The sequence below is a fragment of the Myotis nattereri genome, assembly GCF_964212035.1.
Source record: "Myotis nattereri genome assembly, chromosome: 3".
NCBI classification, from domain to species: Eukaryota; Metazoa; Chordata; class Mammalia; order Chiroptera; family Vespertilionidae; genus Myotis; species Myotis nattereri.
In genome coordinates, this window is record NC_138077.1 from 175,617,568 (window position 1) to 175,636,926 (window position 19,359).

Genomic DNA, 19,359 nt, shown 5'->3' on the forward strand with positions numbered 1-19,359 from the left:
CCCCAGACATGGCCAAGCATCATTTGCATGGTTATCAGTTTTCTACAACTTCCAGAGTTGTGAAATAGCTCTGAGACCATGGAGGCTGAGATAACACCCAGGATGCACTCGACAGGACACCCAATGATCTTATTTGCCCATATCACAGTCTTCCACAGTTTTCTGTTCTTGTTTTTTTCTGTTGTCATTTATTTACCTTTCAAGTAAAGATACCAAGTCAAATCATCCTGTCAGACCAACATACAGGGTATCTCCCCAAAATGTGTGCACATTCTAAATGATTATAAAGTCAGTGTTTATTAACCTGCAGTTCATTTTCAAAATTAAGTGAGTTATCAGCTGTACATTTTTTGGGACACCTTATATAAACAGAAGTTTTTGTTTTGTTATTTTTATTTATTTATTGGGAAGGGAGAGGGATAGAGAGATACCGGTAGAAACATCTCATCTGTCGGCTGCCTCCTTGAGCCCGCAACCCGGGCATGTGCCCTGACTGGACCTCTTGGTTCCTGGGTTGACACTCAACCACTGAGTCACACCAGCCATACTGTTTTGTTATTTTTAAGCAACCACATCGGCATTATTCTTGTTGTATTTCTTTTCTTTCTCTTAAAGTAGTAACCAACTATTATTAATTTCCACCGAATTTATTGAGTTTTAGGCTTGAGGTTATTGATGCTAAAATCTTTTGAAAAGTATATGCTTGTCTTCAGAAATTAAGGGAAAGAGTTGGAAATAGAGGGGGTGTAAAAGGATGTTTCATTTTTTAAGAGAAACATTTAAACCTCTCTGGCCATTTAGAACTCAAGATACAATGTGAAATCAAGGATAAAGTCACAGATATACAAAAATGGGAGAGAAGGGAAGACAAAGGGGGAAAGTGTTTTTTTTATTTCTTTTTCTTTTTAAAATAATTGAATTTATTGAGGTGACATTGCTTAATACAGTTTTATAGGTTTCAGGTATACACTTCTATCATACTTCGTCTGTATATTGTATTGTATGTTCACCACCCCAAGTCAAGTCTCCTTCCATCACAATTTGCTCTCCTTTGCCCTCTTCTACCTCCTCCCACCCCCACCCCCCATCCCTCTGGTAAAATGTTTTTTCTTTTAGGAAAAATTATTTTAACTTTTTATTATAGTTTTTAAAAAACACATGTAAAAGTAGAGAATAATTTAATGACCCCCCATTTCCCAATCACATTCATTAGTATCAACCTTTTTGTACACATGCTTCTTCTGTTCCTTCTTTGATTTTTTGTTTTTTACTCAGAAGTATTTTTTTAAAAAAATATATATTTTTATTGATTTCAGAGAGGAAGGGAGAGGGAGAGAGAGACAGAAACATCAATGATGAGAGAGAATCATTGACCGGTTGCCTTCTGGCTCCCCCCCCCCCCCCCCCGGGATCTAGCCTGCAACTTGGGCATGTGCCCTTGTGTGGAATCGAACCTGGGATCCTTCAGTCCACAGGCCGATGCTCTATCCACTGAGCAAAACCAGCTAGGGCTACCCAGAAGTAGTTCAATGCAAATACCAGACATGAGGGCGTTCCTTTCTAATTAGTTCAATATTCATTCTAGAAAGTATTCTTTTCTTCCATTACATATCTAAGAAAATTAATAGTAACTCCTTAATAAAATTAAATATTCTATCCATATTCAAATTTCTGCCTCAGAATATAGTTTTTCAGTTGGTTTGTTCAAATCATGATCCAACAAGACCCATACATTGCATTTGGTTGCTGTGTCCCTTAAGTCTCTCTGACTTCAGAGCAGTGCCCCCACCCTGTTTTGTTTTTTACAATTCAACATTGACTTGTTGAATAAATCTAGCCCCACATTCTAGACTTATCTGATTGCTTCTTTGGGGTGTCCTGTAGTTATTATCTAAACACAGTGCACTGTTCCATTTCTTCATCTACTTTACAAAAATTACTTCGTTTACTTGTTTATTGTCTTTCTCTTCCCCTAGAATGTAAGACCCCTGTTTATTGCTGTATCCTTAGTGCCTGTGACCGTTTCTGAAGTGCTTAGAGAATATTTGCTAAAGGATTGTGTGGTGTGTAATGGTAGGAAAGATAAGTAATGTAATACTGGGTCAAAAGTAGAAAACTGGGCAATACAATTGAGTAGTGGTTCTGCTTCCTCATAAAAATTTAGCAAATGTAGAAATTTAGCATGTAGCAAATTAATAGTTGGTAATGGGAAAGGATGCTCTTAGGAAGTACGTAAAAATAGTAGTCTTAGGAGTCCTGGGTTTTAATTCTGACCCAGCCACACAAGTTTAAAGAAGTTATCTACCCTAAACTTCATTTTGCTTCACCTGTCAAATTGAGATAGCAGTGTCTCCTGGGTGTTTTATGCACATTCTTATGCATTGGTGGTAGTGAGGCCCTGCCTCCTTCTCTCTTTCCTCCCCTCCTTTCCTCATAAGACACTTAATGATAAGTATTCTACACCAGGATCAACATTTCAAAAGTGGTTCATATGATAGCACCAGTTTAGGTAACATTTTAAAATACCTGGCACCATGCAAGGCACAGCGAAAGTGAACAGTAAATGTTGGTTCTTTTCCCTCTGGTTGGAATCTTTAGGCCAATTCCATATTTAATTCCAAGTCTTCCTTGAGATTCTTAGAGCTGTATATTCTTGTTAATGGAGTACATTCCTGCCTTCTCTTAGACTGTAAACTCTTAAGAGTGTTTTTCTTATGACATTTGTCATAATGATTTATTCATAGCTTGTGTTCTATAAATGCTTGTTTAAAATTCAGCATCCATTTAAGTGCCTATTATGTGCAGTGCATGAAGTTAAACACAGAAAACAAGGTAAAATGGAAAGGCATATTCTAGCTGTACAGTGGGAAAATGTTGCTCACTTTTAAAGAGGTGAAGGTATATTTAATAAGATGGATTTGCATTTATGAAAATAAAAGATGTTGACACCCGAAATATAATAAAATAAATATGGAAAGGAATGTTTAAAAAGAAGAAAAAATATGTCTGATAAAAATCTTTCTATGCAAAATAGATGAAGATTTGATAGAAATGTATTTGGGCCATAACAGGACTCTGCTTGATAGTTGGAGGAGACAAACATTCACACATGAAGAAATATTAATAGAACACCTTTATGAAGAACATAGTTTTTCCAGTAATTAATGTAGCTCGGCATCTCCAAACTACATTTATTCCATAAGAGACTTATACAAGAAATGTATAATGTGGTGCCAAAAAAACATTAAAACAAAATCATGCGCAAATGCAGTACAAATGAAAACAACAACAAAAGCAGGTTATAATCCATTGTTTCAAAGCCTTTTTACTTCCATGCCAGCTTTTCTAAATTGACTTTATTTTTAAGAGCAATGTTAGTGTCACAGCAAAATTGAGCAGCAGTTGCAGAGGTTTTCCATATATAACCCCTGCCTGCCTTGGTGTAGACACAGTCTCCTACCGTGAAAGTGCTGCCCGGGAAGGTGTATCTGCTGCAGCCAGTGAACCTGCACTGACACATCATCACCCAAAGTCCATCGTTTACATTGGGGCTCACTCTTGCTGGTGTAGATTCTGTGGATTTTGACAAATGTGTTATAACATGTATTCATCATTATAGTATCGTATAGAGTAGTTTCCTTGCCCTAAAAGTGCTCTTTGCACTGCCTATTCATCCCTCTGTCCGCCATAACCCATGACAATCACTGATAATATTTTACTATCTCCATAGTTTCACTTTTTCCAGAATGTCATGTACTTGGAATCATACATATGTAAACTCTAGAGATTTGCTCCCCCCACCCCCCTTAAGATTCCTCCCTGTCTTTTCATGGCTTGAGAGTTTATTTCTTCTTAGCGCTAAGTAATATTCCATTGTTTGGCTGTAACACAAATTTTCTGTTCACCTTCTGAAGGACATCTTGGTTGCTTCCACGTTTTGGCAATTATGAATAAAGCTGCTATAAACATTCGCTGAGCAGGTGTTTGTTCCTTGCCAGTCACTTAACCTCTCTGGGTCTGAGTCTGCTCATTTGTAAATTTATCTGATGCATGCTAAGGATGCTGAGGTTGAAATTATGTGGTTATATAGATAAAAAAAAATCATGGAATACTGTTTTACAAATTATAATAACTCAGGTTTGCCTGCATGCTGATGACACTGTAAGTTGGTGAAGCCTTTCTGGCAGAAAGCAGTTTGGTCCTATCTAACACATTATAATCTGTTCTTACTCTTTGATCAGATCATTCTACTTTGGGGGCAGACTTCAAGTGGAGGTTAAAAATAACATCCTTTATTTAAATAAAGCTTTCCATAGGGTAATTTGTAAAAGCCAATCAACACTACAAAACACTTCAAATGCCCAGTAATTTGCGAGAGGCAGGGATCATGACTGTCTTTTCTGATCAATGTGTCCCTAGCACCTTGCTCACGGTGGTGGTCTAAATGTTAACTGTGAAAAGATTGAAAAGAGAACTTAAGGGAAAGAGAAGAGCTTTTACTGAATATTAAAGATTCTAGGAGATGACATTCTGTCTTCCCTTTGTGCTTTGCATCTCCCATGGCTAAACTCAGTTGTGCCAGCTCTTTCCTGCTGGGCTCTCCCTGGTTCCCCTTGCTGATACCAGTCAAGGCCTTAGGCATGTGACGTAACTGCCATGAGAGATTGGCTTCTCACCTGGAAAAATATGTCAGTGTGGTTACAAAGGAGTTAAAGCAGAATAGACTGGCTGTCCCGACTTTGCCAGGATAGTCTCAGTTTATGCCTATGGCTCAGTGTAAATCTCAGTAGCGTCTCCTTTCACTCTCAAAGGTATGCTGGTCCAGGCAGGTCACCATTTAGCCGAGGGTCTTCCTTTCTTTTTACTTTAGTGCTATATTTGGGAAACATTTTCTTGTTTTATTTTGTGTGTGTGTGTGTGTGTGTTTTAGTTCAGTTTACTTTAAGGAACATTTATTTAACACAATAGATGCAAGAGGTGAAATATAAGGAAAATTGAGACAAGACACTACTACCAAGGAATTTCACTTGAATGCTTTTTCCCCTTTACTTTATTTTGGTAACTCATAGCCTTATTTGTAGTCAGAAGTGCTGCTAGACCAGGGGTGGGCAAACTTTCTGACTCGAGGGCCACAATGGGTTCTTAAACTGGACTGGAGGGCCGGAACAAAAGCATGGATGGAGTGTCTGTGTGAACTAATATAAATTCAAAGTAAACATCATTACATAAAAGGGTACGGTCTTTTTTTTCAATAGTTTTATTCATTTCAAATGGGCCGTAGTTTGCCCACGGCTGTGCTAGACTCAGGTTCCTGCTCTGACTTCATCCATTTACAAGACCCCTTTCTGGCTGCCTCTGGCTGCCTGCTCCCCTATTCTGTTGAACTTCAGAGAATATACCCATCTAAGAACCTGTGCCCCACCATGGGGCACTCTGGGTCTTAAGGTAATGGAATTCCTTGCCCAAACACTTTTGAGCCTGCTTCCAGGGCCTGTGCGGACCTCCTCTCTTGGATGCACGCACACAAGATCCCTCCCAGTGCAGGTGAGCCGGGGAAGGGAGGAGAAGGGAGTGGACAGCAGGCCAGTGGCAGGAGCTGGGGTATGCTCCCCACAACCTTAAATGTAACAAAATTCAAGAATTCTAATTTTGGGACCTGGCCTTCAGGGTCGTTTTGAAAGTGGGGGAGAATAGAACATATGTTATGTAGTACTTCATTAGCTTGACTTACAGCTGTTAGATATTTAAACACATGGTATCTGAGCCTCTATCTGCATTCTTGCCATGGACCCCACAGTTACCTGGGGCAGGCCTGCTCAGAGTAAAACCTACCATGCCCTAACAGACTCTACATTATCTGCTCCTACCTGCTAGATCCCTTCTGCCCCAGCTGTACCAGCTCCCTCCCTGTTCCCAGCACTCAGGCATCTCCCATCCAGTGCACATCCTTGGGCTCCCCGCTGCTGTTGCCGCAGCCACTGCCTGCCGGGGCACTCCTTTCCTAGGTACCGCATGGCCTGGTCTCTCATGGCCTCATGGCCTCAGGTCTTTCTCCCTCTTCTCAATGTCATGATGTTATCAAGGAGAGCTTGCCTGGCCAGTCTTTCTAAGACCTTGTTACTCCCCCAAGCACTGACTGCCCCTCCCTGCTTTATTTACTTCCTGTAACATGCATCACTATAAAAAAGTTAGAGGTAATACTTATAAAATGAAACTAGTTTTTTTACCCTAAATATGTTTCTTTTAAAACGCTTTAGATATTAAGACATTCCCCCCTCCCCCCCTTTTTTTTTTTAGTTTTTATGTCTTACAGTCATCCATGGACCTAATTTAAAGAATCACATATTTTTCTAAGGCTAGTTCCTTAAAGCAGCAGCCCTCCTACCCTGCCTTCAGTTTCAACTTTCTTAAAGTATTCTTTTTATATTTCCTATCATCCTACATAGCACTACTTCCTAACTTTCCGTTTCAGGCATCATCCGTTTCCCTTTCCCAGAGGATGAGCATCAAGCTCCTCATCCCCTCACCCTCCCCGCCGCCCCGTCACTGTCACACCCTGTGCAGCACGCACAGGTGTCCTGCTCCCCTTCTGGTGTGGGACGTGGTGCTCTCACGTTCTGTCTAATACTGTGCACCCTAGTCACCGTTGAGCCATGTGTGTACTGGGATTCCTTTCCTTTCCTCGCGGCATTCTGTTTTTCTGGAGTTAAAATAGTCATGATTTGCTTTGCTTAGGTGACTCCCTTCCCTAGGCTGTTAGCCTCAGGTTCACGGCAAAGGCCCCAGTTATGTATCCCTCCCTTCAGTATGCTTAGACATCTGTTTTCTGTTTGTTTGTTTTTTTTTAATCTTTCTTGAAAACAGTCTCTCAGAGTCTTCATATCTTTTCTAATCTGAATGCTCGTCAGGATTGGTTTGACTGGAACCAAAGAGATCTTGTTTATTCCCAGTGGGACACTGGGCGGTCACTGCAGATGCTGTTGTTTTTTCCAAATATACTATTATTATGTGAACAACTTGTGAAAATGTAACTATTTACTGTGAATTTGTCTGTGGTTCTCTTTTATGTGTTGTCATTAAGCTATCTTTTATTAAAAACACAGGGTGTATTCTTATTTTATTATTTTGCATAGAGTATGTTAAGAATTATTGGGATAATGTTAATAAATTTATGTATATATTTGCTTTGTGTTCTTTTTGTATTCTGTTGTATTCTTTCTCTATAGGCTCTCGAAATTAGAGAGACCTGCAGTTGCCCACCACTTTCCGAACCAGACCCTCGATTAGTGTTCAAACTCGCCGTGAAGGATTTTCTTAAAGAATCAGAGAAAAAGGACTTAAATACCACTGCTGAGAAACAGAAAGTGGATCCTCTTCCCATTGGAAAACAGAAGCAAACATCAGGAGCATAACTAATTAAGAAAGAACTAGCTGTTGAATTGAAATATGTGAGACAACGGACATATGAAGAATATAGCAATCCTTATCACTTTACGTTACTTTAGGAAAATGTTTGAAATGAAAAAAATGATATTCACCGTCAAATCATGTATATTACAGGTATTACCTAAATTCTTCTAGATATTTTTCATGAAATATTGATGTATTCTAATTTATTTTAAAATATGTCGCAGAATAAATTTATATTACACATTTTATTCTGTTTCACACTTGCTTTTGATTTAGAAGGCAGACTTCTAGTGGAGAGAAACCAGAAAGCGGAGTAATTGTTATGTAGAGAGGACTCCAGCTGAGCCTAAAATGGTTGTCAGAGTCTGGATGGTTAGGATAGACTGGGAGCTGGACAATCAAGCACCTGTTTAGAGAGATTGGTTTGCATTGGGGTAGAGTATATGGAATAGTGGCTTTGGGAGAGAGAATTCCCTGGTCCTTACTATGGACAGCACGGGAAAATGACTACAGGCAGAAGCTGAAGAAGCTGTGTTCATAGGAAAACAGAAGTGATTTTATTTGTGGTCCGAGTGATAGAGTGAGGAACACAAGGGGCGGGAGGGTCCTTTCCTGGGAGACACAGTGTGCTTCTGGTGCCCTGGCGTCTCAAGGGAAAGTCATGTCATTTTGGCTCCTTGATGATGCAACAGTTTGGGAGTCTCAGGTTCTCAAGTGAAGCAGCCTCCGGTGGAGGGTTGTATCAGGAGAGGCAGGAGACGTTTGTGCCCCTAGGTGAACTCCTTGAGCAGCCAGCTCCCAGGTCAATGTTGAGGGAATAGCACAAGTCACATTCCTAGTGACACTCAGAAATTACTATCTATACATATAAAAGGCTAATATGCTAAGTGTCCCTCCTACCGTCCGACCGGTTGCATGATGCGCACTGACCACCAGGGGGCAGATGTTCAATGCAGGAGCTGCTGAGCTGCAGTGACTTGGCAGTGGCGGTTCTCCGATGGCGCACCCTGAAACCAGAGAGGAGGGAGCCTGGTTCCTTGTGGGGCCGTGCGATTCCACCTTTGGCCATGGGTTATGTTGTTGCTGGGGCACTGTCGGTCCCGAATCTGGTTTACTGCACACTTGCGTTTGCGTTCCACACCTTGTATGACAGCAACTTTGTAGAGTGCCTTCTTGCACTTAGGGACCCCTTGGGGGATGTTGGAGAGCTGGTTTCAGCCCAGTTTTGGCCTGATCCCTGCAGACCAGGCCAAGGGGCTCCACCTGCTGGAGGGACCCTGCTCACTCCGCGATGTTGGGGAAGCTCCAGGGTGTGTCCGGCCCATCTCAGCCACCTTCTAATTAATTTCCTGTTAATGTGCATGAATCCGTGCACCCAGTCACTAGTATTACATAAATGTGAAAATAAGTTTGTTAAATGTGTTCTTATTTATATAATATTATTTATATTTCCAAACTGGTGAAGTCTAGTGATGTTGAGGCTATATTCCTAAGAGAAACATTTCACTTGAAACACATTATATTAAGTAGTTTCTTAGAGATTTCATAAAAGGGAAAGAAACTATCTTTTGTTGAATACCTACTGAGCCCATTTATTCCACAACCTTATAAAGTAAATTTGTTATTCTCATTTTATAATGAGAAACAGGCTTGGCAAAGTTAAATAATATACCCACTGTCTCTCAGCTAGAAAGAGCAAAGCTAGACCTGTCTGACTATAGTCGTCTGTCCATTTCCGTGACTCGCAGATTTGTAAAAACTAATCTAGCAAAAGACAAGAAGCAAACTCTGTTCTCAGTTGTTTGGTAGCTTCCTCACTGTAGGGCTTCAATACAGGTAAACACCTCTTCCTGCAGGTGAGTCTCCATGTCCTTCTCCCAGACCCTTCTGTGCAAATGCCCATGAAACCCGGGGGAGGCAGGGAAGGAGAGAGGAACCCCTCTCCTGCCTGTGGAAAGCCTGTGACTTCTCATTTGGGAGTGTCCTGACGCTATTACATTTTCTTAGGCAAAATATTTACCTAGTTGTTAAGAAGACAAGCTCAGAGCCTATTTGTTTTTCAGGGCTTACTATATAGGTTGGTTGTAAAGAATTTCTTGATCATGTAGGGCAACACTTGGAAGGAGGGGATTCAGATGAACTGTTCTCTGTATAGTTGTTCTTTACAGTCCCAGAGACTGGAGTTCTTCCCCAGGCACTCCGTAACATGTACAGACAGCTGGAGAATGTCACTTACAGGTAAACAGTAAAACACACCATTAGATTTCCCTGTAGATTTCCCAAGGACAACAGTGCACACACCATTAGATTTCCCTGTAGATTTCCCAAGGACAACAGTGCAGTGGGGACCCTAGGCTGGTTTCTTCCATCATATTATCACTAATAGTATTGTTCAGAATCCTTGAAAACATATGCAAGTTGACATCATGTCAGAAAGAAAATGAGAGAAAATACCTTAATAGTGCATATGAAGAAGTTTGTTGTTTTTTTTTTTAAAAAAAACAACAACAACACGAATCAATAAATGTAAAAAAAAAAAGTAACATTTTAGCTCAGGATTTTAGGAGAAAGTAAATAGCAATTGGGATGTAGTATGTGTGCCCGTATTTTAAGCTGTATATGGAAATGACGTCTGTATGTTCTGCATTTAGTTGCATAACTTAATTGCTTTTCATGTGTTCATAGCATGCAGATGTTGTTAGCTCAGTGTTTAAGAGCATGATGCAGTAAATCCAAGGCACACATTCAATCTAATATCTCTTATAATACAGATAGTTGTAAGACTGTATCCTCTAAAACTAAACTCATTGAGAACATGTATATTTATGGCTATGTCCCTAATACCTAACACTTTTCGGCACATTACAGGCACCAATTAATATTTTACTGATACCGTATAGTCAACATCAATCATCTGTTCAAAGGTTTAAAAAAGAAACACTCATACTCTGTGACATTTCTGCCTCTTGGTAGCCACAGGACCCTGGGCAAATCACTTAAACCCTAACCCTCATTTCTTCATTTGTGAAATGGGGGTAATAAATCCTACCTCATAAAATGGGTCATACGTGATGATTAAGGGGAATGATGTACTAAAGCATTTAGCACAATGTCTGGACCACCAAACTAAAAATAGCCACAATTTATCGAATGCTTTCTTTGTACCAAGCTCTGTGCAAAGCACTTTTCAAGCACTATTGAGCCTCACTGTAACCCTGTATAGGACAGGGGTTATTTTGCCCCTCATTATAGATCAGGAAACTGACGTTTAGAGGGTTGATGAGACTTGCTCACGGTTACATGGTCTATTCCTTAAGATTATATTACTTGCAAGAACAGCAAAAAAAAAAAAAAAAAAGAAGGCAACTCAAAATCAATCAAGAAAATGTATTGCCTCATCTAACAGAAAAGCCGGGGAGGACACTGGCTTTGGACACAATTTAGTGGAGGACCATGAGATCGGCAGATCAATGGCTCTTTTCTCTGCAGTTGTTCTCAGCTCTGGCTTCACTCTTCTCAGATGTCAAGATGGCTGTGGGCAGCTCCTGGCGTATGTGATTCCTTCACATCCAGGTGGGAGGAGTGACTCACTCACCTGGGCACTATTGAAACAAAGCCTTCAACACCACCTGCACCCTCTGAGGAGCACCCCAGGGGCCACCGCAGGGTGGGGATGGGATTATGCTGAGGATGGGTACAGCCAGCACCACCCAACAGCTGCTGAGGATGGCGGGAGACATGCAGCCACAGACTCGACTAAGTAACGACTAGAAACCCCTTACCACTTATCCTCTGTCAACAGGCTGAGAGACACAACAATTCCTTGAAGATTTGCTCTGAAATGACATTTAATCTGAGCAAAAAAACGTAGCCTGAGTTTCACATTGATATGATAATACATTTGCATGAACCTATTTGCTTTACCACTTACAAGATATCCACCTCCCCACCACCACCTGAATTATCTCCTTTCCTCAAAATCAACCTATGAGATTGAAGGACAAGTGGTGTTATTGGCTCCTAGGGGAGAAAACTAAAGCTGGAGGAATTAGGCAAGTCCTCCAAGTGTGCACTTCAGGTAAATGGCAGAACTGGGGCTGGGAGGAACCGATTCATTGATTGTAATCCAGTGCTCTTTCGGCAATACCACGTTCTTTGGAGAGGGAAGTATTGCCTCCGTTTTTCAGTTGGAAAACGAAGCACAAGGATATTAAGCAGCTGTGTGCCCAGCACTGCTCAGCATGTAACGGCAGAACTGAGATTCAGACCCTCGTCTTCTGACTCCAAGGTCTGTGCTCTTCATTCATTTACTGCCACTGCAGTGGGCAGATCTCATAAAGGAGGTGGGAACGGAGAGTGTTCATTTCCCTTCACCCTGTAAACAGCAGGGCTAATACCCTTTGTCCCCTTATTTAAAAACACTCATTTTAATGCTCTAGGGCAGGTGGTAAAAATTACCATTCACTTATGTTTACATACATGAAAGATAAAATTCCTGTGTATCATCTGTTAATGTGTTTTCTTAAGCTCTAGAGAGTTCCTTAATCTGTGGTGAGAAATATCTCTTACTTCATTACTAGAAAAAACCCTACTGGTGTTCTACCCTTACCCCTTGCCCCGCAACTTCCACCAGAAAACCAACGATCCTCACAGCGAGACCAGTGGCTCCTTGCCTTTAACCACCAGGGACTCTTTTTACATTCCCTGGCTCTCTGTGCATGGACTTTTACCCTGTAATGTTTTCTGTCTTGAAGATTTGGAGTAAACTTGTGACCAGGTTCTCATAACCATGATCTCTTGTTGTGCTGGCAGTTAGGAGCTGAGCTAGTTGGGTATTGGGGGGGGGGGGTGTATGTCAGTGGGCGCCTGCTTGCAGATCTCGGAATTTCTGTGATATCATCACAGACCTATCAGGAGTTCTGCTCATCATGTGAAGTTCCAAAAATTCCAGCCCAAAAGGAAAATTTGTGATTTTAATTAGTCTGGGTAGCCTAATTATGTGAGAGAAAATACAAAATTTTTAGTTAGGCTTTTTGAACTGCGAAGCATACCTGGCAGATTCCCAATACCATTTTTATAGATCATGAGGGGCTTGGGCCTCGTCCTCTGCAGCATGGGTCGAAAATCAGATTTGCCTTTTTTCTCTCTTCAGAATATAAAAGAAAAGAAAATTTACATGTATTAATTTTGACTAATATAGTATAACCATATTTTTGTAGGTTAGGAATGATGGATGGTCTACTTAAGGGTTCTGTTATCCTATAGTTAAGGATATATTTTTTAAAGTAACTTATCTTGGCACAGAAAAAAAATAGGTTGAATATAATTTTTTCCACAGCTCTTCACCTCGGATGTTATAGTAGCCCTCAGAGAATCAAGGGCAGCGGGACTAGCCTTACTCTTTTATCTGGGGACATGGGACAGTAACATTTGCCCTACTTACTTCCCAGCATCCTTATGGGTTTTAAGTAATGTCTATATGCTTTCTACAACATCTGCAGTGCTGCACCCACGATGTTTCTATATTCCAACATTGCTTAGTCTGGCCTGTGAGTGTTAGGAGAGGTCATTTCCAAATGCAAAGCCATTTGCCTGATCTGATGCAACCCAGAATTGATGATGAACTGTTCTTACTCAAGTGGGAGAAAAGGGGAAACTTCTTTGTAGCACGTTTTATTTTAATCTGGTTTATGAGTGTATGTACCTTTAACCTAGTTATTCTATTAATCCCCTAATGCTTGTAGAGAACACTAGAGAGTGTTCCTGATTCTGATGCTCAAATCAAGAGAAATAAAGTCAACTTTTTGCTGGAATGGCCAGCCCATTCTCTAGATTTGATGGACTTGGAGAATTGGAGCTAAGGATAAGATACCACAATCTTTCTTCCCTTTTAATCCTCACGGCAGCTCCTCAAGGTATGGGTTTCCCCCAGTTTGAGGATAAGGAAATGGAGGCTCACAGGGCCCTGTAACTTGGCTAAGGTCATACAGATAGTCCAGGAACTCAACTAGGGAGACTCAAAAAGCTTTTACCGACTTCAGCACGTTCACACACACAGCCTGAGAGCGATTGTCAGGGCAACTTGGGAAACATTTATTTGGGGTCCTTCCTTTGTTCCAGTGCCCAAGGCTTTTCTCCTGCTCTGTAACCCCTGCAACTCTCCGAATCACATCTTCAAACACCGTTTCTCAACACTCACTCATCTCTTACAAGGAGCCAACCAATGAACTGAAAGTGTTCATGACAAAAGCCCAGAAGCCATCAGACACAAATTGGCACATAGTAAGTGCTCAATGAATTCAAGTCCAATGAGTGACTGAATGTGTATACATGAATGAATACAAACAAGCCATGGGAGTTATTTGAATGCTTGAGTTGGTTTTGGAGTGAACTTTATCAATAATATAGCAAAGGTAAAGTCTTACCCACTCACCCAGGGATATTCTACACCTTTCCCTCCCCCCTCCCCCCCAACTCAGGGTTCTGTAAGCCTCAGCTCTACCCACAACCACTCCATGGCAGGGTATAGAAAAATCCCACCAGTTTGCACTCTCCAATGACTCACTAACCCTACTAGTATTCACTTATTTCTTCTCTCCTGAGAGATGTCTCGGGCACCACAGGATGTCACCCAGCCACAAGAAGGGACATCCCCAGATGTGTGGGGGGTTTAACTGCCCCCTGCCCCCCAACCAGTGGAGGATCAGAGTGAGTAGATAAATGTCTCATCCTCCTGAGGTGATTTTAGGGTGTGTTCCACAGTTTGTCCAAGGTTCCCCAGTGGGACCCCTCACAGTTTTAAAGCACTCATTAGTGCATACTACATTGGTTGTTTTCTCTCTGTCCACTTCCTCATGTGTGCTGCCTGAGATCACTGCCAGATAAACCACCCAGTGCCTGCCTTCCTTACCTAGTGCCTAAGGGCCTGCTTTTGGGGGAATCCAAACTGTGAAGTTAGTTATCAAACTTTATTGTTATTATTATTATTGAATACCAAGAACAACCTAACTTAATAGGTGAAGAAACTGAAGTTCAGAGAGGCGAAATAACTGGCTCATGGTTATACAGCAAATAGTGCTAACAATCCTTAGCTCTCCAGGTTGTTTTGAGGAAGTAATAAGTCAGCTCAGGTATAAATGGGCTTGTAAACTATGGTATTGGGCATGAGTTGCTTATTGTCCCTTCATAGTACCACCTCTTCTAATGATGGTGACATGCAAAGTGATCCCCTGATGCTCAAATAGCAATAAACATGCCTGAGTACAATAGCTAATCATTTCCCTTTCAGGCCTAGAGCAGCCTCACGCTTTGAACCTATTATCTGTGATTCATAGGCTCTGGATCGCAGTGACCTCATAGCCACCCATGCAGCGGAGTTTTGACTTGTAAATCATAGTCCAGGCATGAAGTGGTGTTTACACACACGTAACCGCTCATCCAGGAGAAGGAGCTTATTTAACAGCCAGACTTCATGGCCTCGTCCACACACAGCAATCTGTCGGGAGCTGACATGTGAAGGCAGCAGAGTGGGAAGATAAGCCGGTCTTGGAGGAGCCTCCTCAGCACTCAGATGTGCTCTGCAGGCTCATTCAGGTCCGATTGCCCTGGAGATGCAGCCACTAACAACATGATGAGCGACCAGAGCAGTAATAAGGGCCATGGTTTGCTCCTGAGACCTCCTACAAACCAGGCCCTGAAGGCACTTAACATGCATGAGCTGGTGTGATGCCTGCAACAGTTCTGTGAGTGGCTATGACTATCCCACTTCATGTAGAAATGAAGAGGTTGGACCCCAAAGACAGACCTCATGGTTTGGACTACTTCACCCTTTCAAGCTTGTAGACCCCAGATTAATGCCATCTGGAGGTGTTAGGGGTTGGTAGATTGGCTTTTTGGCTGGCTGGTTGGTTTATAATGGGTGAAAATGTGATGTGGGGAAATATCTTTCAAATCAGATAGACCTTAGTTAAATTACTTCACTTTCCAGGGCGAATTTCACCCCTACCAAATATTCCGTAATGTCAGCCGCCCCCAGAGCACCTGTGAGGAGGTAGTGGTCTTATGCAGGTAGGGGCCTGGCACATGGTAACTGATCACTACTGGCTATTTTTCTTTCCCTCTCAACCTTGTGGCTTATAGTCCACTTAATTTCCAAAGATGATTTGATTTACAAAAGCAAATTGGGGCCAAAATCTGAGAGGAGATACACTTCTTGCCCAGCCTCAAATTATTTAGGAGATTACTTTGTAAGGCAGAGAATGCAACAGATAAATATAAGATGGGTTTTTCAACAGTCTCCTGTTTTCTACTCAACATACATTAAGAATCAGGCATTACCTGCCCTGGTGCTCTGTCCTCTGCTGGTAAGGTCTCTCCTTTAAAGTAGTATTTCAAATGTCCCAGCAAGTTGGAGAGCCCTCCTCACCTTTTGCCCCTTTGACACATGGACAGACAGACAGTGCTCCCCTGGTCGAGCTCAGTTAAAATGTTATTGGTTCCATTTTACTAATGAATTAAATAACTTTTCCAGTGTCACAAAGTAAGTGGAAAGGGCATGATTCAAACTAGGTCTCCCGAGCCTAAGCATTTCATGGCTGTTATTCTGCTTGGGACTAACTAAGTCTGAGATCCAGGGAATTGCATTATTGGGCAGTATGCTGGCCCAATCAGGTAAGAAGAGCTCTCAACCATGAACAGCTCCACTGGGTATGGAGCTTTTGGTTACCGGAAATGTACAAGTCACGGGAAATGTTCAAGCAAAGACAAAACGACCATCCATAAGGTTTGTTAGAGAGGAGAGCCAGGCTCAGAATAGGTAAAAGTGTGAAAGAGGAGCCATAAGGAGAGGCAGATGTTCCTTAAATGTTCTGGACTAGAACCAAATGGACCCAAAGACTCGATGAAAAAGAATGTACAGCCTTGGATGCCCAGGCTTTCACTCTGAGGTAGCATCTTAGGTGCCTGTGCTCAAGCACCAGGTATGGTGGCTCAGCTCCTGGACTACCGAGGGCGATGGTGTAGTGACTGGTGAAGGTCAGGTCTGGGTCTACGTTAGAGTTCTGGCTCTGCCGTTTTTTACCTGTGAACCCCACTTTCTGCCTTTCTCAAATGGGAAGAATGGACTTGCTGTACTTCACTGTGAGGATTAAACGAGATGATGATATACTTCCACAAACATTTATTGAGAACCTGCTATATGCCTAGTCTTATGCCGAATCCTGATGTCTGTAAAGAGCTTCCTTAATTTAAAATATTAAGTATTACTCTTTATTTAAAAAATTGTCCAACTGCTCTCTTCTTCGTATCCCACCAAGGGAACCAAAAATGGGGCCCATTCATCTACTTTGAAATAAATTGAGCCCTTATCTAGGAAAATGGAAGAAATGGCTCCAGTGGACAGTTTCCAGCAAGACAAATCCCCCCGTGGCCTCTCCCTGCCACCGCTCAATAATGGTGTTTGCTATAAATCAGAGAGCTTCTTTATCAAGTGCCTTGGAAGCGCTTGGGACCGATTTAGCCCTAGAGTGAGATTAATCACAAATGCTGCTTTAGAAAGAGTGATGGGTGTGAACAAGAAGGTTCAGGGGAGATCATTTCGATTCACCCCGATTGCTATAGATAGCTGGGGTTTGCAGAACTAGGCTCTAAGTTTGTAAACATTTCTCAGTTTGTGAAAAATGATTGTACCTAAGAATGGCTTCTATACCCCTAACGATGGCCTAGAGAGACAGGGAAAGGAACTAATGTTTTTTCAAGCAATGACTATGTGTGTCAGACACTATATTTAACATCACTGCTTGTAATCGCTGTAACAACTCCTTGAGATAGGCCTGGTTATCTTCATTCACAGATGAGAAAAGTGAGTCCTCCAGCATCAAAATGACTTGTACAAATGACCAAGTGGTAGAGATGAGAATGAAATGCAGGTCTGCATGACTCCAAAAACCCTACCAAGGATCCCCGTGGGGACTTGACTGTAGATCAAGGGCCACAGAGCTCAGGGTGGTCACCGAGAAGCAAATGGAAGTGGCTCATTGAGACTGCAGCGATGCCTGAAACAGTCCTTCCAGACCTAGCTTTGTGACACTTTTATGGTGACCTTCTCAAACATCTCACTTTTTTTTTCCTTAAGGTGGGGGATGGATGAATGAATGAATGAGAGTCTCCTAGGCAGAGTAAGAATCTGCTTACTCTCTGCCCATGGACGGTATGGCATCCAGGGAAGATATGGACCCATTCAGACCCCCTCCTCTCCAAAGAGAACCCACTGTGGGGAGCATGGTTGACAAATGCTCCGGCTGTCTCACTTTCAGCTCCATTGTGCCACTGCTCCCAGCCAGTGAGTGAGGACAGAGGGGTATCAGAGCTGGGCTGGGCCATTTCTGTCTCTCATGGGCACCTCTAATGGACAACTTTTGCTTGGAGACTCCCTATTGGCCTAGCTGAGACTCTCTTAGAACTGCACTATAGTCAGAAGCTCTTTTAACGTAGTCCTCCTTCCTTCATACTTCTTTCCTGTATGTCAGACCTGCATTATAGAGTGAAGGCTCTCCCTGACTACTCCCGCCCCACCTCCCTCCTCATTTACAGGAATCTCTTGCATATCTCATCCCATCTTGGCATGTACTTCTTGGAGGACTCTAATAGACAGACATAGTGATTCTGCTTCTCCAACCCAAGTGTCTACCCGCAGGAAAACATATCACTACTGTGATGTTGTCATGCAACGGAATGATAACTATAGAGCTGCGAAAATGAGTGGATTAGAGATCTAGGCATCAACATGGATATATCTCAAAAAAATAGAATGTTGAACAAAATCAAAAAAAGTTGTGGAGTGATCCATATAGGATGTAACACTAATATAAAATTTGAAAACATGTAAAACAGAACATCATTTGTAGATATGTACACATGTAATAAAAATATAAAAACACACCAGGGAGTGATAAGCACCAAATTCAGGAGTGAGGTTACCACTGAGAGAAGGGAGAATGCAATCAGCTTTCTATTTAAGCTGGGTGGTTGGTACAAGGTTGTTCATTGAACCTGTGGTTTTTTAAATGCTTGAAGTATTTTACGATAAAACATGAATACATATTAAGTCATGCCCAACAAATGGCCAGGTTTGAAAGGATGTTCAAACAATGTGGAGCTGGCTTTGTTGAGAAAAATCTTGGCTCTGTGCTGTCACGTGTGAGTAGTTGGGCCCTAGCCTGTTGTGCCTTTTCCTGCACTGAGGAGCAACTTCTCACCTTCCTGCTTGTTTCCACTCTCTCTCCCTGACCCTTACTGGGCCAGGAGCTCTAAGGAAGAAGACTCTCAACTCCTTGTTCCTGAACTCCCAGTGGCTATGGCAGTAGCAAAGCAACATGTGTTTATATTTTTAATAGTCAGGCGATGAGAAGGCTGGGGACTGGGAAGAGGGAGGCACATAGGGCAGGCAGCAGAGCTCCTGCCTATGTCTAAGACCTCTGCACGGGTGGTGGGTCTTCAGAGGGTGCCTGGGGGCACTGGCTCAAAGGGTCAGACACTTCTGAGTGCCAATGGCTTTCACAGAAAGCTGCTGACAGCTCACCAAGCTGGTCACCCTTTAGCAGCCCCCAACCTTTTTCTTGTTTGAAAAAGGTGCTGGTCAGCTAATGTGTGCAAAATTTCGGTAGAGTGCTTCACACTGTGTTAGCTCATCCTTCCAGAAACTTCTGGAAAGTCTGTTTCTGTCTCTGAATCATGAGAGGTTGGGTTCGTTCCTCTAGGTCAGCGGTTCTCAACCTGTGGGTCGCGACTCCTTTGGCGGTCGAACAACACTTTCACAGGGGTCGCCTAAGACCATCCTGCATATCAGATATTTACATTACGATTCATAACAGTAGCAACATTACAGTTATGAAGTAGCAACGAAAATAATTTTATGGTTGGGTCACAACGTGAGGGCCAGAAGGTTGAGAA

At 42.2% G+C, this 19,359-nt stretch overlaps 1 protein-coding gene across 2 annotated transcripts in view; it reads left to right on the forward strand.

Annotated features, from left to right (window-relative positions):
- Window positions 1–19,359, forward strand: part of OMA1 (OMA1 zinc metallopeptidase) — a gene marked incomplete at its 5' end in the record, with an annotated part of 524,473 nt that overhangs the window by 38,578 nt on the left and 466,536 nt on the right. Inside the window, one exon of one of the 2 annotated variants that reach the window (XM_081088465.1) lies at window positions 7,227–7,658. The exons of the other annotated variant lie outside the window; for it this stretch is intronic. Within the exon in view, the coding sequence (XP_080944591.1) occupies window positions 7,227–7,412 (186 nt within the window). The 3' untranslated portion in view covers window positions 7,413–7,658. Of the gene's footprint in view, window positions 1–7,226; window positions 7,659–19,359 lie in introns of those variants that run through there. 2 annotated transcript variants of the gene reach the window in all.